This window comes from Eschrichtius robustus, chromosome 5 (assembly GCF_028021215.1).
Source record: "Eschrichtius robustus isolate mEscRob2 chromosome 5, mEscRob2.pri, whole genome shotgun sequence".
Lineage (NCBI taxonomy): Eukaryota > Metazoa > Chordata > Mammalia > Artiodactyla > Eschrichtiidae > Eschrichtius > Eschrichtius robustus.
The window spans coordinates 50,949,727-50,971,977 of record NC_090828.1 but is presented as its reverse complement, the minus strand read 5'-3'; the positions used below and the strand labels follow the sequence as shown (position 1 = coordinate 50,971,977).

At 32.5% G+C, this 22,251-nt stretch overlaps 1 protein-coding gene across 1 annotated transcript in view; it reads right to left on the bottom strand.

Moving 5' to 3' along the window:
- NCKAP1 (NCK associated protein 1) overlaps nt 1–22,251 on the bottom strand; it is a 99,830-nt gene that overhangs the window by 24,789 nt on the left and 52,790 nt on the right. The window contains exons 11-20 of the mRNA XM_068544822.1: nt 21,115–21,211; nt 20,623–20,729; nt 19,741–19,873; nt 17,183–17,264; nt 15,472–15,530; nt 9,479–9,624; nt 7,285–7,417; nt 2,722–2,841; nt 1,934–2,073; nt 936–1,067 (exon numbers count right to left, since the gene is read on the bottom strand). Of these exons, the coding sequence (XP_068400923.1) occupies nt 936–1,067; nt 1,934–2,073; nt 2,722–2,841; nt 7,285–7,417; nt 9,479–9,624; nt 15,472–15,530; nt 17,183–17,264; nt 19,741–19,873; nt 20,623–20,729; nt 21,115–21,211 (1,149 nt within the window). The remainder of the gene's footprint in view (nt 1–935; nt 1,068–1,933; nt 2,074–2,721; nt 2,842–7,284; nt 7,418–9,478; nt 9,625–15,471; nt 15,531–17,182; nt 17,265–19,740; nt 19,874–20,622; nt 20,730–21,114; nt 21,212–22,251) is intronic.

The following is a 22,251-nucleotide window of genomic DNA, read 5'->3' as shown; positions in this document are numbered from 1 at the left end:
ACTCATAGTACTTAACAAACACAATGTTATGCATATGGCACAAACACTTGTTAGTGACTACAACCTTTTGCCAAACTTTTTGAAAAACCTTTGGCAAAATTTTGTTTCATAAATTGCCTTAAGGCCTTCAAGAAAAACATGTTGAATCAATATTTTCTTTAATAAATAAGTGTGTAATTTTAGAAAAAGGCTGAAGCAATATTTACAAAATTAAAGGATTTCTGACTTGTTACATGAAATATCATTTCAAGAAACATATATATAACTTATAAAAGTAATTAGAATTGAGCGCCTCAAGAGTCTAGAATTCTACTGGCATAACAGCATACGTTGGAATTCACAAGACTTAAGTGTTCATCTAGTCCTGAGGTTTTCACACATTTGACTCTGATCCACTATAAGATATGTATCTAGCATCACAACACACTACACACATATATAAACAGTTTCATGAAGCAGTATTTCTACTTACTACATGCAATGCACTGATTTTTTTCCTATTTCTTCTTCCTTCTTTACTTCCCTCCCTCTTCTTTCTTCCTTCAAATATTGATTACAACCTTCTAAACTGATTTCATGATCCTACTGGGATGCCACCTGCCCGCTGAAGTACACTGATTTGCTCCAATCTTCTCCCTTTTTCTTACAAGGAAGTTAAGACTCACAGAGATTAACTGGCTTGTCCAGTGTTGCAACTAGTTAATAAATATGGGATAAGAATCTGGGTAATTTAAGTAATTCCCAGTTCACTATTCTTTATACTTCCCAGTTCATTATTTTTTGTACTACCGTTTCTACTAATTTATATACCATTTATATACGATTTCTACTAATGCTTTCCCTCATAAAAGTAAACATTGCATAGATATGAAGAATAAATATAACAAACTCATTAACTAAACCAACAAACAAAAACAGTTTATACTCTTTCTTACTTAGTAAAGCGGATTTCCAGATGAGAAGTCAAATATTCTCGTGGGGTAAAGGTATGTTCCCAAACCACCATGTTTGGTACATAATTTATAGAGAAACACAACTCAGAAAGTGCAGTGTGCAATTTATCAAGGCTGAAAAAATATTATTGAACAGTAAATTAAAAATTTTTTTTAGCATTTCATCACAGCAATACAAAATTAATTTTATAAACATATCAGACTTTATTTGGGAATAATAACTGCAAAATTGATTTTTTCTCTCTTAAGATCTGAACTGACAAGTTCAAAATCTCTAAGGGTATCACTAACCTTTGAGAGCAATTTTCTAAAGATAGCATCATTCGTTTCTTCATTCAGATGATGACTATATTGACTTAATATACAAGAAAGAGCTTATTCTGCACTCATAAAGAATCATTTCCAACTCCTGCTGTACTTTCTGTTCTGGAGGAAGAAAGCTGTCTAGAAGATGGCCAATAGCTTGCTCAACATAGGAAGCAAGGAAGTAGGCAATTTACTTTAAACAAAAAATATTCACCTATTATTGCTCATCTATACCTCCCCTACAAACAAACAAACAGCACTGAATGCTATCTAGTCTAATATACCCATTAAAAAAGAAGGACATCAAGTATTTTCTAATATATGACAAGATGCCAAAGTAGTGTCAGACATCTGATTTTAAATAAACTGAAAATCATAGACTGCTTATAGTATACCCCCCCAAATCTTTAGACAGATTCTTGGCCTTCAATATTCAACATATAAAGACAAATGACATCTATTACATGTATTTTCTTCAAAAATCCAAAATATGTATTTTGAGATGAAATAAGCACTAACTGGCTAATCAAGTTCATAAAGGTCAAAAAAATTAACAACTGGGAAATGAAGAATTTACAATTACCAGCATTTCCTCAGTACTAATGCCATACAAAAAATGAAAAAAAAACTCCTCTACCTATAACAAAAAGATACAATAATAGTGGATGGCTTACTTGGTCACTACCAGCCTGTTTTTCCTCATGCTCTCAACTCCTGGTTTTTCCCTTTCAGGTTCCCCTTTCTTACCAGTCTGTTTTTTTGACTTCTTATTCACTGCTTGACTGATGGTTTTGGCACAATGCTTGGGCAGCAACTGAATTTAAAAAGAAATGAAATCATACAAACCAATTACTTTGAAAACATTAACTACTGAAACAAACCTTAGCTAAATCCAGACTATGTGGCAAATATCATGCTAGCACTAAGAAGAGAGGTAATAAGTGAGATGTAGAGTTTACCTAGCCAGCTTGGAGAGCCCACTCAGCTTGGTGAAAAACAGAAACAGGTAAATCTTGTGTGAAGAAACACTTCATAGAGGTAGTTATAATCAAAGCTACAGTTAAAGGACAAGTTAAAAAATACCAGGCAAATGAGGAATAAGAAAGAACATTTTACTGAAAGGAAAATGGCCTATGAAGACCAAGACTATGATAGGACATGATGTGTTCAGAATCTAGTTAGAATGACTAGGTAGTGGAGTATAAAGTACAGGTTAGAGCGGTTTGAGCTACCTTAGGAAGGGACTTGAATGCCAAGCTAGAAGCTTAATTTTAAACTGTAATCCTAAGGACGGAGGGAATTTTTAAAAAACCTAATAATGGAGCTTCACAACGTAATGAGATTTACTGAGAGTGTGAGAATAAAATTAAAAAAAGGAAAAAAAAAAAAAACTAGCTAAGAGATCATTTTCTTGCCTTCCTACACAATTTTCCTATCTGTAAGGAAACATTTAAATTATCACCTGGTCACTAAGAGTACACTGTTCCGTGCAAATATCAGTGATGAGATTTCTAGCTTGTTTGGCCATTTCATCGAGGAACATATTACATAAGGAAAGACTGCGATCTCCAATATGATGTCTCTGTTAAAGCAAAACAGTAACAACAATAATAAAAACTATAAGAAAGTAGTTTGAATTAAAACACTTTTTAAATAAACATGGAAAATAAGGTTCAAGTCTATTCTACAATAAGGAGTGAGGATGGGAGATGTTATAGATTTCTTTTATCTCTTTTAACAACTAACCTACCATATTGTATTTGCACACAACTGACATAAAATAAGTACCTGGTGATTATACAATTATGATTGCAAGGAATCTGAAAGGACCAGTGTCTTCCTAACATGAAAAACTGTTAATTTTCAAATTCCAATGTCCTATATCCAGTTCTTAAATAATAAAATATCAAACACACAATATGAAAGATCAGATTTAGAGTTATATTTTCTGATCTCACCTGATTATACACACACACACGTGTGTGTGTGTGTGTGTATATATATATATATATATACACATAAAAATCTTGAAAACATAGAATTTTGTAGTGTATAAACAGAAAAGAAATGTTAAAATATTTAAATAAAATCATTAGAAATCAACTCAGTAAAACAAACAAATTCACAAGGCATTCAACTCTCTAAAATCAAACTCCCTATCCCAGAAGAGAAAAAAAAGCTGACCATGAATGCATTTTCTGAACACAAGAGGGGAAAAAAAGAATATTATATCTAACGTTTGGGAGATTATATACGTATATGTAGATACATACACTCACTCAAATCAATCTATCTCTAGCTACAGAATTCTGTATCATTTGAGTTTTGGTGGGTGTTGCAATAGTTTAATGGGTTTTTCTTGTCAATGGTAACTGGAATGTTGAGTATATAATGCTGTACAACTTTGCACTATACATTTGCAATACTTACAAAGAGACAGCTTTTTAAAAAATTTCTATTGGAGTATAGTTGATTTAAAATGTTGTGTTAGTTTCTCGAGACAGATTTTTATAAGTGTTCTTTCCCTGATCTTCCATAATTATATAACAAACATATGCAGACATTACAAACATTATTTCTATGCTGAAATAAATGTAAGATAATATAAAATAATATAAAAATACTTTAACATGTAAAATAACTGTTTCTAGATGTACCATGCTACCTTATAATGTATTTTATTTAAAATGCCCTTTAAAACTTGAATAGGACGCAAAACCTAAAGGGATCTACAGACCAGATACAATTAAATAATGGTTCACTTTATTTAAGGAAAAATTTCAAATTATAAACATTTGTGTTTTATTTAACCAGACTCTGACTCCTGAAAGATAAAACATATCCCTTGCTATCCCTTCTTCCGGAAAAAAAGAACACTGAACTAGCATTGCTTCAAACTTACTAGACTAACTTATTTAAAATACAGATCTGATTTCACTACTTCTCTTCAATGGCTCAAAAATGCTAAGACTGGAAAGAAAACAGTACTAAGATTTCTTAACTCTGGCTCTGTGCTGAGAACAGAGGATAATGGCAGAAGCAAAGAGACCACTTAGGAGATGATAACAATCATCCAGGCAAAAGATGATGTGGCTTGTTCAAGGGTGAGAAGAGGCAGGAGTCTGAATATATAAACATATATAAAGGCAGAGCCAAAAACAGAAAGGCTTCAAGTTGGGGTGTATGTGGAAAATCAGTATTTCTATTCTGGACATGTTACACTTCAGATGGTTAAAAATACCTAAGTTTCAGCAGGATACAGAGAAAATCTAACTCGAAGGGAAAGGTGTGGGCTGCAGATATAGATTTAGGAGACATTAGCATATGGAAGATTTTTAAACAATGAAACTGGAAAAGATGAGTGAACTACTCTACTGGATGGTACAGTTATAGCAACACGATAATTAGTTTCTCATTAGTACTGGCTACCATTATCTGGGAATCCTGCTGACCCAGGAGGGTGTGAATTTCAAATCTAGTTCAAAAGGTACCATCTTTCTTCAAATTCACTGTAAGAACTACAGCTTAAAATAAAGCCTCAGCATTAAGAAGTTGTTCTAGAGGCCTTTTCTATAACCTTTCTGATCTAAATGAGATGAATGGCTAAAACTAAAATTACAAAGCAAGATTGCACTGAGAACTATTAACTGTGCACACCAACTTACTCTATCCTCACCCTTAGGTGAATTCCCTCATCACCCTTAGATGAATTCCCTCAATGTTCCCAGAGTGCCCCATGTATATTTCTACCACAACACAGATCATCAGATCACGGATTTGTCTAGGGTAAAGACTGTGTCTTTGCATCCTTTCAATCACAGGTTTAAGAAGGCACAGCTGGAATATAACAGGCTTTAACAAGTTAGCTAAATGAAAACAGAATAGTATCACTTACTAGCTATATGAATATAGGGAGAAAAAAAACATCAGTCCACCAGAAATTATCAGTAGTTCTGACTATGCTGTTACTTTGTTGTAATAATCAAATGCAACAAAAGATGAGAAATGCTGTATAAATTCTATGGTTCTATATAAATATAAACACACTATTAATTACCTGTTGTAATTATTTGGTAAGAACTGAGTCTTACCCCATTAGGGAACCATAACTTTACCAACAAAATGAGGTAGAAACATTAAAATATATGCTATGGGTTAGATGACGATAGATAAAATAATGATGAAAGTGCTATGAAAATATGGTAAAGGAGGGACAGATTTTAACTGGAGCAATGCTGAAAACCTTTTTGGAGGAGGTGGATTTAAGCTGATCATTGAAGAAAAAGTAAGAGTACGACAGGTAGAGGTGTAGTGAAATGAATTTTATGTATGAGGAAAAAGCCTCTAAGATGCCGAAAAGTAGACTAGTAAATTAGTACAGTTTACCTAAGGTGGGATAGTTACAGTAGGGAGTGGAAAGTAGAAGACTGTGAGTATATAGTGGATAAACAAAATGTGATATATACATACAATGGATTATTATCATTCATAAAAAGAAAGTTCTGATATATATCTATAACATGGATGAGCCTTGAAACAGTACATTAAATGAAATAGGCCAGACACAAAGGGACAAACACTGTATGATTCCACTTATATGAACTCTCTAGAAGAGGCAAATTCATAGACAGAAAGCAGACTGGAGTATACCACTCCAATGGAATGCTGAAGGATGGGGAGCTATTGCTTAAGGGTATACAGAGTCTCTGGTTGGGGTGATGAAAGTTTTAGAAATGAACAGTGGTGAGGTTGCACAACACTGTAAAGGTAATTAATGTCACTGAACTATACATTTTAAAATACTTAAAATGACATTTTTATGTTTATATATGTATTTTTCTTAAAGACAAAAAAACAAAAGAAAAAAAAAGAATGGGGGTAGAGATCAAATTGTTGACGATTTTAAATTTTTACTTTCTCCGTATGCAATGGAGAACCACTGATGGTTCTTTAAGAAGGAAAGAGGCACTCTGGTGGCATTGTGTTAGTCTTTAAGGCAGATATTGAAGGAAGAAAAATTATTTAGCAGTACAGATGAAAAACATTGAAAAGCTGAACTACAATATACCACACAAATAAAATTAAGAGGACTTGATGGGTAATTAATGGGAAGGATGATGGTGAGGAAAAAATCTTTTAATTGTAAAAAATCTACAAATCTATTAAAATTGGTGGTATTATATCCTCACAGGTATTAATCTTAAAAGCACTCCCTAATAAACTTCCTGCAGGCTAATTTCTGAGTCTGCTTCCAATGGAATGCTGAAAAACAATCTGCAATAGATACTACCTAATGCTTAAAGATAATAATAATGCTGCTATTTGTAAGTTTCTTTTCTATAAGTTCTGCAGCTCTAAGTAAAGGGATTCAAGACTAAGTTAAATTATTTTTTAAAATACTATTTAATTTTAATATATATTCTTACCATACTCACAAAGTGATATTTCTTCTTGAAAGATTAGAAGAAATACTGAGTACATTTTTGATAGATACTTGGTATCTGTAAAACTGAGTAGTTCAATTACTCAGTAACTGTGTGTGCCTATATGTGAATATATTACAAATACCAGCAAATCTGGATTTTGCTTACTGTATCAATTATATTGACAAGTCAGTGAAATTCCTCTTTGAAATGTTTGTTTAGTCAGTAATCTCTACAACTTTTAAGTCTTTTCAACGAGCGTTTCAGAGGAAAACTAAGCATTCAAAAATCAATCACTATATAACTTTACCATAAATATTAATACCTGACTCACTATTTATTTTAATAAAGGTAATTCCAAGTGACTTTATGATATGCTCTTATAAACATGTATGTATATTTATCTGATCATTCAAATAGATATTATGTCTATATCATATGTCTATTCAAGCATTCTTCTGATTCTGCATAGAGATGCATTAAGTGGGCAGCTAGATTAGATAATTAGAACTTTGTGAGTCTTTGTGAACATTTGGTCAGCTTTATGTTTAGAGTAGTTTATTCTGCATACCATATAAATCGCAATACTACTCTGAAATTACCTCTTCTGGACACAGTTCATGTGTGCAACTCATAAAATGAGTGCAAAGTAGTGGGAATGCAATTGAGTATCTTGACTGAGAGGGTAATTCCAAACATTGTTGAAACATCTTCTCAAAAGCACGACTATAAAAACTATAAGGAAACAAAAATTAGAATCACAATTTTTATAGTTAAAATTAAAATTTTATGAAACAGTACCTTATAATTAATTTAATTTGATTCAAGTGAGCAAAAATTACCAACTGTAGCATTTATTCTCTTAGGAAGAGAAAAGTTATTTTTCCAAAGAGTTATCTCTTACACACCAATAATCATTTCAGAGTAAGAAAAATATTATTTATATAACATTAACACATTTTTAAATAAAAAAATTAAAAGAGAAGATAAACCATATCTATGGCATATGAATATATGATATTCAAATCTTACATCATCAAATTTTATCAAAGCTAAGTCACTATCAATTGTAAGAAACACCATTATTTTATGTATCACTAAGAAAGAAAAACATTGTCAATTAAACAATGACACACCATCAATTTTAAATTACTTCCAGATTTAAGAGATGTTAAATCTAAAAGAATGTGAGGTGATAAAATATAGTACATCTTGGAATAATGAAGACAAACAGAAGTAGTAAACATGTCTTTATCTTGGATATGACAAAGTAAGAATGTGGTTAAGAGAAAATATGGATAAAAATTAATTAAATGACTGAAAATTTGCAAATTTTAAACATTATTCAAAGTGCCTTTATTTCCCAGAAAGAGAAGAGGAATTTCTGATTGCTGTATCCTTCTTTTGCAATAGGAACCTTTCTGTAGCTCAAAAATACCTAAATGTAAAATGTTCCGTTTTCTTTCCAAGGTAGCCTTTGGGTCAGACAATAGGATAGGGTACCAAATAATCCTTAAAATTCTTACAAACTTGTTATGTGATAATTGTGTTTCATGAGTTGCATTAAGAGATCCCTATGTCTTCCCCGCCGGGCGATTTGGATTTCTTCTGTAACACTGCTAATTAAAGCCATACTACAAACTGCAAAAATCATTGTAGATTGATTTTTTTCCCCAAAAATAAAATCAACGAGAAGCTTTTCATAATGATCGTTATTCAATACAAAGAAACTATCACTATCCACTGAGACTATCTCAGCATTTTAGAATTAAAGGAATCTACTAGACTATTCCCATCAGCTTCCCTAAAGGAAAAAAGGTTAGGAAGCAGAAACAGAGTTGTTACTGTACAGCTCTGAAGTAAGAATACTTAAGTTTGAGTCCTGACACCACTGTTTATTAATTTTATTACAATCAAGCTCACTTATTCATTTAAATATTTATTAAGTACCTACTATACTAGACATTAAGGAAACAAAAACATGACCATCTTCAAGAACCATATTATGGGGCTTCCCTGGTGGCGCAGTGGTTAAGAATCCACCTGCCAATGCTGGGGACACGGGTTCGAGCCCTGGTCTGGGAGGATCCCACATGCTGCGGAGCAACTAAGCCCATGCGCCACAACTACTGAAGCCCACGCACCCAGAGCGCGTGCTCCGCAACAAGAGAAGCCACAGTAATGGAAAGCCCACGCACCACAACGAAGAGTAGCCCCTGCTCGCCCCAACTAGAGAAAGCCCGTGCACAGCAACAAAGACCCAATGCAGCCAAAAATAAATAAATAAATTTTAAAAAGAACCATATTATGTGGGGGAGAAAAAGAGTTGTAAAGTACTAAGTATAACAGAAGAGCTATATGATAGAAGCAAAGGAGAGTGGAGCACAATGGAGGCAATAGTCACCACATCATCATAATACTAATGTCTTAACTTAATACTGCAGAGTGAAATTATGTGCTATTTAATTTCCAATGTTTACTCTATTTGACCCTGATCCAAAACTTTTTTCCTTTAGTCTAATGACACAATCTGAAGTGACTGCTTTTCACCTCCTCAAAGAAAGTGTAAAAAATAAATTCACATCAGTAAGAGTTGCTCTTATAGAGAATTAAAAATAGATACAAAATCCCAACTTGGTAAACTTCATTCTATTGGCAAGTTGTCCACTATTCCGTTTATTCTTAAGAGTCTACTACTGAACTGTACTAAGCACCACACTAACATAAAATAATCAAGAAACATACCTTTGGATAATAAAAATTTCAAATTCTGATTTAAAGAAAATTACAACATACCAAAATATGGAGAGATCTGATGTTTCCACCAACATTTCCACCAAGGAATCTACCATTTTTGTGTGAAAAATTATTGTATTCATCATCTTTCCAAGTTCTCTGTGATCTGAAAGACTAAGTGAAGCCTTAGAGACACTAGTATATGCCTGTAAAAGTAAAGCAAAAAACAAAAGTAGTTCAGGTAATGACTTTAGGTATAGAGCAAGTCTACAGGGGGGAAAGAAAAAAAAAAAAAAAAACACCCACTACTGAAAAATACTTAAAGTTTATTATGAGCAACATCACCTTTTAAAAATTGTCTACAGTGACCCAAACTTGAAATTCCTATCAAGAATTTCTTTAAATAAACTGAAATACTGTCCATAAAACAGAATCTAATACATGGGTCATTCATCTTGAATGCCCAAAATAAGTGAAGTTACAATATCAAAAGTATAAAACAACGAATTGTCATGGTGTTCCTACCAAAAGAGGTTTTCAATCTATTTCAAGAGAAAACATACATAGGAAACAGTAAGATGAAAGTAGGTATTGCACATGTTGATTCAGGGAGGTTTTAGATTATACTGAATCATTAAAAACTGGATAACATAACACACTGTATTAACTGATGGATTCTAGAAAACCACTGTGAAGATGGTAAAATTAGTGTAGGTTGACCAAAAAAGTGATAGGTCTTAACCGAAACCATCAGGATAGGTTGCGAGGAAAAGAAATTCCACTAAAGAGGTACCAACTCACAGAAAGCGAAACCTGCCCACGGACGGTGGACATTTCAGAAGGGTGGAGAACGAGAATAGGAGGGGTGCCTACAGAGCAAAACACTGCTCACTATGGCCACGGTTAGAGTGCAGAGAAGAGAAAGGAAATGGTGAAAGAAGAGATTCAACCAGATCCTGCAGATCCTTGAATATCATGTTAAAGAATTTAAACTTTTCGGTGAACCACCGAAGGTTCTGTGTGATGGCTAATTATTGTTTAGAAAGATTATTCTTTGTGGAGGGGGAAACAGAGAGGGGTGGGCAGAAAGGGAACAGAAGGCAGAGATCTTTTAGGAGGAAGTGGTGGCAATAATCCAGACAGGATTATGCTACGGTCTAGGGTCATACAGTTCAAAAGTATTTAATCTGGGAATGACTAGATGTGATAGGCAACAGAGAATTATGGATGATGGCCAGGGTTCTGGCTTTTGGGAGACATTCCTTCATAAATCTCATATGTGTGCCTACACACCCTGCTGGATATGCCAAAAACGCAAGGCCCAGACCACTCACTATCCAGGCCATTTCTGGGGGTTATATTTGCATCTACCAAACTTGAGAAATAAAGAAATGTGTCCCTCTGGAACAAAGAGCAAGTATGCTTACTATTGATGACAAAACAGAGGGTTCCTCAAACTCAGTCCTCCTTAGCTGCAAGACATGACCAATGCATAGCATTCATCTGGGTCTCTCTGTACTACCCACACGAGACAAGGAAGCAAGGGAAAAATGATGTATATATACTGATGTTCATGCCACTTCTTGTGCAGTGAACTAAGTCCTTTGTCTCTGATCCAAGACCCCCATGTCTTCTGCTAGTACCCATGAAACATTAAGAGACTAAATAATTATTGCCTTTTAAGTAGGATAAAAATCAAACCTCAGCTTCTACAATGGGAAATCTCAGCTTCTACGTGGAGGAAATTACCATTCACTGAGGCAGGCACATCACAAAGCAGAGTTTTATATTTTGTTGTTTGTGTCTGCCAGTAAAGGGGGGAGAATGAGGAATATGATGGCAATACTCTAATGGCAAGATATATTCTGGACATTCATCATAAACTAAGTCTAATGGAAGTTTAATTTACCTTTCATCAGATTTAAAGTATAAAGAGAAACCAGTAGTGGCCATGAGTTCAATAAAGACTTCCATTAACTGAGCCTCATTTTAAAAATTCTGAATTAAAATATCACTGTGAAAATAAATTCAGATGAAATAGATGGTGACAAAATGAGATAATTTGATTTAAAACACTCATTTGAAATGCCTGACAACAATGGAAGAAGAAACATACATTACTAAAAAAGAATTGGTTTAAATAAAAGTCTCAGATTTGAACAACTCAAGTAAATTAGAAGGCAGAAAAGAAGAAGCTAAATGAAAGAGTGACTGAAGATGCTTAGGGGACTAATGAGACACAGTGGAATGAGATGCCTTAGGAAGCAGAAAAAAATGGCAGAGAATACATGTAGAGAAGGAGAACTCTTCTTTTAAGACTACAAAGACTCCAGTGAAGGCACAAAGCATATTATAACATTCTCCCAAATGTTTATCCTTCTAGCCCTGCTCCACTCAAGAAGTGATATCTACAGAGCTCTACATCTCTCTCTGGCCATATGCTTATACCTAACAGCTCTTGTCCTTCTACCACATCACTGATCAAACTCAGATCATTCATATCTTTTGTGAAGATATTGATATTTTCCTTCTTGTAGTAATACTTTACACTAAAGAGTTTCTTTACTTGCCCTTTCCTGTGTAAGCTATTTTCCTATTCAAATTCTACCTATCTTTCAATGTCTGGGTTAAAACGTTGCTTTCTCTATAAAGCCATTACTAGCAACTCCAACTTGAAAAAAACTTTCTCCTTCCTAAGAAAACTATAATTAATTGTTAATCATACTCTGTCGGTGGCATATTTTAACGTAAGCTTTTAGATTTTTAAACTGCTATTTAATTTTTCATGTTTTGTGCCTTGTCTTCAGAGCCAGATTTATAAAATACCCAAAAGAGGATTTGTACTGTTCTACAGATTATATAATACTACTGTCAATATTTTATCTCCTGCATCCTATGGTCTAGTCTGTAGTCTTAGAACCCTCACTGTTGACTTGCTCTTAATAATCTCTGCAAACCTCCTAGATTCTGGACACTGCCTCCCACCACACACTTTTGCCCCCTTTTCCTAGTTAAGACTTCTCTGGCTTAGTTTTATGTCCCATTATTTCCTTCCTTGGTATGTTCTGACTTATTATCACTAAAAAATAAGAATCTATTATGCAATAGAAAGGGGTTGAGTGACTGTATGTCACAATCCTGGTTAAGAGCAATGTTACGAGTTGAATTATGTCCCCCCAAATTATAATTCCTAATACCTCAGAATGTAAAGAGTCTTTATAGAGGTAATCAAGTTAAAATGAGGTCATTAAAGTGGACCCTAATCCAATATGATCAGTGTCCTTATAAAAAGAAGAAATTTGGATACAGAGATAAACAAAGAAGGAAGACTATGTGAAGAGAGAGAGCAATGTCATTACAGTGTTGCATTTATAAGCTAAGGAAAATTTAAAAATCTCACAGAGGGATATATCAATTCTATATCTCTAATGCTCAAATGCTTTATATTCTGCTGTATGACTGCACTGGACAAAGGTACAATTCTCAAGTAAATTTTTCAAATGAATAAGTTTAAGAATCCTGGAAGTATTTAATAAGGTAAATTTGAAATGCACCTAAATCTCTAAAATTCTCTGAACCTAAATGTTGGTTTAGGCACTCCCACAAACTAAGAGTAAGAGACTGAAAGCAGTTCAAACTTTGTGACAATGACTCTTTAAATTTTTGATGTGTATATCCTTTGGCAGAGTAATTCCAGTTCTATTTTCATTCATTCTATAAGCACTGCTTATGTATTGCTTCATAGCACTTTTTAAAACAAGAAAATGTTAATTTCTAAACTTTATTTTTAACTGGAAGAAAATAACCTATAATATGTACACATTAAACATTTTGGGATGGTGGTATCTCAAGTATTCTTTCCCTGATCTCCCACTAACCAGCTCTACAATCTCAGGCAAGTTACTTAAAACTGTGGCTTAATTTATAAAATCTTAATTTCTAAAAATATGCTGCTGTAGAACACAGAGCAAGAGACAGAAAAGTGCCTATATATTTTGACATTGGAAGGAAAGAACCTAACAAAAGCAAAAGCACCTCAGGGAACTAAGCAGACTGCCAGAAAAGTACGCTCTTTCTGTGAGTCCTTCCTGAGACTGTATTCATCTAAAAATCTCTTCCTCAAACACATAGTGGTTATATTTTCACTTTTAATTAAAACACTTTTAAATTTTTTTATGTTGCAGAACAGTATACAGTATAACCTCATCTATAGGTTTGAACACCTAAAAGGATACTGCATAGGCCAATTATTAGAAGTTAATATTTCTGGGGAATGAAACTGGGAAAAGCGCGAATTTTCCTTTTCTACGTTACCTCTGGATACTTTGACTTTTTATAATGAGAACATATTATTATTATTTTTAAATATACAGTTATTGAAAATACCATGCCACAGTTTCCCCATAATTACTAGAAATATTTAAGGGGCAATTAAATTCTATCATTAAATTTACAGTACATACAAAAATTTCAGGCTTGAATTTTAAAAAGTCCTTAAAAACTATTTATGTGATGGTTATATATTGAATAAAAACTTTTTAAGTCTAATATCATTTATTTCTGCATTTCAGAAAAATGAAGCTTTTAGCACTAGATCAGGGGATGGTAAACTATGGTCTGTGAGCCAGCTGCTTGCTTTTATAAATAGTTTTATTGAAACACAACTATGCCCATTTGTTTACATATTAAATAAAGCTGCTCTCACACTACAATGGCAGAGTAGTTCTAACAAAGACTACGTGGCCCAAAAACCTAGTTATGTAAAAATTATGATACTGTATTCAAAAACTTTTATATTGGTATAAGTGAGAAATATATTTATCCAAATTTAACAACTAGTACAAAATGTGTCTTCTATATATACAACTCAATAGCAAAAAACCAAACAAATCAATTAAAAATGTGCAGAGTATCTGAATAGATCTTTTCCCAAAGAAGACATACAGATGGCCAACAGGTACATAAAAAGATGTTCAACATTACTAATCATCAACTCACACCTGTTACAATGGCTATTATCAAAAAGACAATAAATAACAAGTGTTGGTGAGGATGTGGAGAAAAGGAAATCCGTGTGCATCATTGGTAGGAATGGAAATGGGTGCAGCCATTATGGAAAACAGTATGGAGGTTCCTGAAAAAATTGAAAATAGAACTAACATATGATCTAGCAATTCCATGTCTGGGTATTTACCTGAAGAAAATGAAAACACTACTGCAAAAAGATATCTACACCCCTTTGTTCACTGAAGCATCATTTACAATAGCCACAACATGGAAACAACCTAAGTGTCCACTGATGGATGAATGGATAAAAAAGTTGTGGGACACACACACACACACACACACAATGGAATATTATTCAGCCATGAGAAAAGGAAGGAAATCCTGCTATTTGTGACAACATGGATGGACCTTGAAGGCACTGTGCTAAGTGAAAGAAGTCAGACAGAGAAAGACAAATACCATATGATCTCACTTATATGTGGAATCTAAAATAACAAAAAACAAAACAAAATGAACCAAAAAAACCCCAAACTCACAGATACAGACAACAGATTGGTGGTTGCCAGAGGCAGGGAGTCAGGAGTAGGTGAAATGGGTGAAGGTAGTCAAAAGATATAAACTTCCAGTTACAAAATAAATAAGTCCTGGGTATGTAATGTATAGGATGGTGGCTATAGTTAATAACACTGTATTATATATTTGAAAGTTGCTATGAGAGTAAATCCTAGAAGTTCTCATCACAAGAAAAAATAAACTTTGTAACTACATGTGGTAATGGATATTAACTAGACTTACTGTGATCATTTCAAAATACACTTATATATTGAATCATTATGTTGTATACCTGAAACTAACAGAACGCTTCATGTCAATTATACCTCAATATAAAAAAGTTTCTTCCATGAAGTAAAGACTATGTTAGTTATACGAAAGAAGTCTTTTCAATAGGTGTACAATAATGAATATTTTTTTCATACTAAGTTATGTTTTCATGTTAACTAAGGTATTCAATAACAAAACAGAATGACAATGAAAATTATTCTTACCTGTAATCTAAACCAGTCTAATCTCATTCCTCTGAAATCAAATACTTCCCCGTCTTCAACTACAGTAGGAAAAAGATTACAAAGCAAATTAATCTAATTAATTTGTAATTAATATAATTTGTAATAATGTAATTATACATACCTATAATCACATTTTAAAATTTAAGAGCTAAGACAATTCTACTTCTGGACATATATACAAAAGAATAAAGGCAGGGTCTGGAAGATATGTGTACACCAATGTTTACAGCAGCATTATTCACAACAGCCAAAAGGTGGAAGTACCAAAAAGTCCATCAACAGATGAATGGATGAACAAAATGTGATATAAACACAAAATGGCACATTATTTAGCCTTAAAAAGGGAACAAATTCTATCACATACTACAACATGGATCACATGTTGAGGACATTATGCTAAGTAAAATAAGTTAGTGACAAAAAAAGACAAATACTGTACAATTCAGTTATGTGAAGTATCTAGAATAGTCGAACTCATAGAAACATAAAGTAGAATAGTGGATCCAGGGGCTGGAGGGAAAGGAAAATGGGGAATTGTTATTTTATAGAGTTTTAGTTTTGCAAGATGAAAGGTTCTGAATATTTATTGCACAACTATGTGAGTATACTTAACACTACTGAACTGTACACTTAAAAATGATAAGGTAGTAAATTTCATACTATGTTTATTTTAACTACAATTTAAAAATAAAAATAATTTAATAGGTAAGAACGAAATAATTTTCATATCCTATAAAGATGATGATAAAGGAGGCAGTTATGCTAAGAGAAGTGTAAAGTACAGACTTCTCTCCTAAACCCTGTGACTCTCATTTTGCTTACATGTCAATTTAAAGGACCTAAAATAGAGCATGAGGAATCCTGTGAATAGAAACTTTGGATAGCATGCTGCAGTTCCACAAAATAACTTTATATAAACCAAACACCACCAGGCAAGGTTACAGTAGATTCATTACTTAAGTGTGATAACTATAAAGATTAATAAAACTAAAATAAATTTATTACTCAGAAATTTTCAAGATTTCTGATACCTTTTACTTAAATATTATAAAACTAAAACATCATTATCAGTTTACTGGAATAGAGTATTCAACTAATGGAGAGGCAGTCTATTATAGGACATCAAGTTTTGAGATGGACAGACCTGAACTTAAGATCCTACTGTACTATTTAACATCTGTTAGAGTGTGGGCAAACCATGTTAAATAATTGAGAGGTTAACCCTCAAACCTTAAGTTTCCAAATCTGTCAAATAAAAGTAATAACAGCTTTTTAACACTGATGAGGATTAAATAGGATAATACATATAAAGTGCCTGCCCAGATTAACGATTTTATTAACGGTATCCATTATTGTCATAGGTAATGCTTGGACCAAATATGCACTTTGTTACGATGTGGGGTGCTCATTTTTCTTTATTTTTTTTTTTATATTACAAAATGCTTTTTCCCCCCTGCTGAATAATAAGAAATGTTAAGCTATATGTCTCATGATTTTTATAATCATCACACATCCATTTTGGAAACCTTTGCTTCAGAATGAACAAAGTTAAAACAAAAGAGAACAGGTTAAACATGCCCAAAAATAAGGTAAGTAATTCTGTAAAAACTAACTGCTAAATCCTCTCTTTAATAATCGAACTTGAAACCTGATTACAAGAAAATATGTTTTTATTTAAAAGACTTATTACCTTGTTTTACACTTAGAGAAGTCATAGTGTTCACAAAAGAGGACATGATGATTGATTCATCTTCAGGGCAAACAGAAAGATTCTGAAAAACAAAAAATAATGATAAAAACATCTAGCTGGGAAAAAAACTCATAGGTCCATCAACTGGTAGATGGATAAACAAACTGGCATATCCATAGTATGGAATATTTTTCTGCAATAAACATTCCTTTCTGGAATGGAAGGTTGATACACACAATAACATGGATGAATCTCAAAAACATTATGCTAATTGAAAGAAATGAAAAACAAAAAATTATATCATGACAATTTCATTTATAGGAAAAACTTTTTTAAAAGGCAAAAGGTGACAAAAAGCAGACAAGGGGTTGCTGGGGGTCTAGAGAGGGAATCAACTACAAAGGTGCAGAAGAAAACTTGTAGTGTTGGAAATGCTCTACATCTTGACTGGTGATGTTACATGAATGAATACAGTTGCCCAAATTCAAACAGTACACTAAAAATGGATGATTTTTATCATATATAAATTTTACCTCAACAAAATTAGGGCCAAAAAAAAGCCCTCTCAAACTGGCTAAAAAAAGTGAATATTTGATAACTGCATGTAAAGTAGATGCTAAATGATAAACTTTTTAAAAAGTGGATGCTTAACTCACATAAAGCATAAACAATTTTCAAAACATTAAGACTTATACAACAATGTAAATGTACACAATGTCCTATACTGTACATTTAAAAATGGTTAAAATGGTAACTTTTATGTTATGTATATTTTACCACAATTTAAAAAAAACTAATACCTATTACAATGAACTATTTTAACAGGTTAATCTTAGTTCTAAATTTAAATCGTAACAAATGGTTAAAAACACTATGCATATACTTTACAACAGAAGTGGGTGGTAAAAAGCTCAGACATTTGAGTTAAGACTTGAGTTCAAATAGTGGCTCTATTACTCATGAACCGTGAAATACTGATCAAGTTACATAAGGTCTTTTTTCTTCACTATACCTACCGTCACAGAGTTGTTGTACAGAAGTAATATACTATCAATAAATTTGCCAATTATTAATATTAGTATTATTATTGCTGCTGCTACTACTACTATTACTATAATCCCAGAAAAAATAAAAAATTAATTTTCTCAGTATTGTTAAAATCCAGTTTATATAAAAGACACCAAAAGACATGGAGTGACTTAAAAATTCTAACACTTTAACATAAATCTGTAAAATTTATTAATAAATATCCAACTAGTCATAGTAAGTTTCAAAATGCCATGAAACCAGGAGTCTGGTTTACTTTTTAGATTGTGATAGCACAGTAGCCTTTGGTTTATCTGGTAAGTAATAACTATTCAAAAAAAACCTGCAGCAAAGCAATAACACTCTAAGGATAAAATCAGCTTTTCTATTCCCCCTTTTAATAGACATTATTAAAGGAAGCATATGAGCTCCATCTAGTGGATAAAAGAAATAAAGTAGTTTAGGATAGTAAACTATAAGCTGTATAAAATCCAGGGCAAACAATTACATGAACAATTTTTTTTTTATTTGCATTTTTAGGTAAGTTTGAAAGAAAATTCGGATTTCAAAGTACGGTTATTTATGTGGAAAATGAGTAGTTTTAGAGTAGTCTTAATATAAAGAGAATTCGTGCTGCTCTTCCTCTCTTAGCTTACGTATGTTAGCTTATAGTAGTTTATAGACATCTGTGATTTTTTAAAATGAAAACACTGAAACATTATTTTCCTTACAGTCAATTTATTTGGAATAAAAATAAAAAGAAATCTATATTAAGATTAAAAAGATTATTTATCTCTTGTAAAAAAAAAAAAGAAAAAAAGATTGAATCAAGAAATTATGGAAAGCAAAAAAATGAAAAAAAGCTAAGACTAAAAATCAATAGAGGAAAATCCAAATTGAAAATAAAATTAGGACATTTTATTAAACTATGACATCTAGATGAATTTTTTTTTACTGGCCATTCTCTAACACACTATGCAAAAAGATTTACCTTCTGTTTTCCTCTAATACTTAATTACCAATTATAATGTCTCCATCAACTCTTCTTTATCTCCATAGCCACTGCCCAAGTTCAGGCTCCCAATAGCTCTCACTTAGCCTACTACAGTAATTTTTCTTCTGATCTCTCTGCATCCTCACTTAGCCCCCAGCAATCTATCGCCAACACTGAGTCAGGGTGATCTTCCTAAGTATTAAATCTGATTTATGACTAACCTCCTCTTTTGCAAGACCCTCTATAATTTGGTTACTGTACACCTCCACCCCCAAGATAAAGAATTATTCCTTGCATGTGTTCACTATGAGCTTTATACACACGTAAGCATAATGCCCATCACACTGGACTACAACAAAATGTTTTTGCCCCTCTAGACGATGATCCCCTTGACAAAATATGACCATGACTTATTTACATTTGTATCTTCACCACTTGGTAAAAGATTAATTTCGTAAATGTTTACTGAGCAAACAAATCAGTTATTAGAGAGGCGGGAAATAAGGAACAAAAGGGAGAATATGACATAATTTTTTACCTGCACAAGTTCATTGAGGACAACAGCATCAAAGCCAGAAAGGTACTGCACGTAATACCTCTGCATTACAGGTCCATATTTCCTTACATGTGCTCTAAGCTCTTCCATGTAAAATATTAATTCAGCAATGTGCCTTTTTAAAAAAATTCAAGAAAAATATTGCAAAAATTAAATTCACTGTCATCAAGGAAAATATGAAATGCCTTTGATATTGCTACATTAAGTTTTTTCCTTAGAAAAAGCATTGTTAAATATTTAATGTCAACTAATTTCTTTTTATATTATTTCATATAAATAAAGAAATCATGGAAAGCAAAAAAAAAGGTAAGAATAAAAAACTGATAAAGGAAAATACAAAATAAAAATAAAATGAGGACATCTCATAAATACATCATTAAAAAATCATAAATGAAAGAAGATTACAGTATTAGGGAGAAGTAAGATTTTTCTGTATGCTCTTATTTCTCTGATTCATTTATCTAACTTGTATTGAGGGACTGTGGACTAAAATGAGAGAAGGATATTACAAACGACACAGTTGCAACTCTGTTAGGCTTCTTATTCAAATTTCTGTGTAGTACATAATTTTGAAACATGAATTCCATAAGAAATACTATACTATAGCAAGAAGACAAACAAGACTTCTATGACCACCTAGAGTACTAAAGAGAAAAACATTTAAAGCCCTAATTCTAAGCTAAAGTTGACTTTCCATTGTAATTCATACCACCTAACGATATATTATAAATAATCCCTCCATTATGACAAATATGAAAAGCCTTAAAAAAAGTTTTTAAAAATAATGTCACTTTAGTCCCCAAATTCTATAGCCCATAAATCAAAATATACAAAAAATATTTTTTTTAAATGCTGCTAACTTACTTATCTATAAAGTCATCTGCACTCTTCTTTGGCATGTTATCTGCATGACGAAGTAGCCAGATAATTTCATCACGGGCAAAGGATAATGCCATAAAAACAAAAAGTGCCTGATAGATATTAAAAAAATAATAACAACATTATTTACTCTCATGCAACGATTAAAAACAAAACGTATTCATAATCTTACTCCAAGTGAAAAGTCATTAGCAAAACTGATAATACCAACTTTAAAAGACAGAAATGAGAAAACAGAAGAAAACTTCAAAGTATGTATCAGGGAAAGCATGCACATAAGCAAGATGTGAGGAAAATGCAGGAAGGTCTGATTTACGAGTGCCAAGTCAGCAAATCCACTCTCAGCTAAATATAAAATCCTCTTATGTAGCCCCTGACTCAAAGTTTAGTAAAATTTCACAGAGAGAGAAGAAAAAATTTTTTTAAATTTTAATATGACACACTTGTTGTAGCTGAAATAAGAATTAAATCAATTACCTTGGGACCTAGCAAGCCAGGTTGATCAGAGAGGACAGTAGCCAATTCTTTCAGTGCAGACCTTAAAAACTTGCGTCTTTCTCTGTGCATTGAACCACTACAGGGAAAGACACCCACCATTACAGTTTATCTGTTTCTAGTAAACTTATTATTGGCAATTAAATAACATCATTTCAGGGTCAACTTCCAAAGTTTTCTTAGGAAACAGAAGCCCTTACAAATATCTTCTATGTGTTTGTCATTAAGTAACTTTCCAATCTCATCTTTATCCTTGCCTTACTTGTGCTGCTTTTTTAACTATGTTTATTTTCTTCTCTCTAGCTATCAAAATCCTACCCAAACTTCAAGACCAGTCCTTCAAGAAGTATTTCCCAATATACAGATGTCTATTTCTGAATAATTTCTGCCAGTTTAGTACCATATAGACTAGCACTCTATAAACTAGACTGTGAAATCCTCAAAAGTAAGCACTGTTCTACTGTATACATTTGTCACCCCCACATAGAATCAATAAATAAAACTTAATAAATGTCTGACAATCTATATCCTCCTTTATTAAGTATATTCCTATTAAATATATAAAACTGACTAAATAAAAGCTATATTCAATTAAGGTATTGGGATGAAATCTATTTGGTGCTACTGTTCAAAAACAGAAAGATGAGGAAAGGATAATCATAAATATTCATGTACTAGGTATCTTAAAAATAAAATACAAATTAGAAAAATTTATTCTCACACATTAACAAGGAAAAAAAATCATAGAATATTCTAAAAATTCCAACTCCTCATACTATTCAAAATATACACCATTCCAAAAAAGTTTTAAAATTTAGATAGTTGCAAAAAATAAATGGCCACACACACACCATATGCCAACAAACTAAGAATTGATAGAAGAAATATGCAACACCAGAAATTAAGCTGTGACACAACAGATTAATTTTAGAAGACACATTAAAACCCAATCTTTGCCTATGTGACCTTAGGTTCCACCTCTCGAAGTTTCAGCTTCTCATCTATAAAGCAGGGATGATGACAGCTGACTCAAAAAATACATCTTTCGAAAAAACCACAGTTACAGAAAGATAGAGAAGATGAAAAGGCAGAGGGCTATGTACCAGATGAAGGAACAAG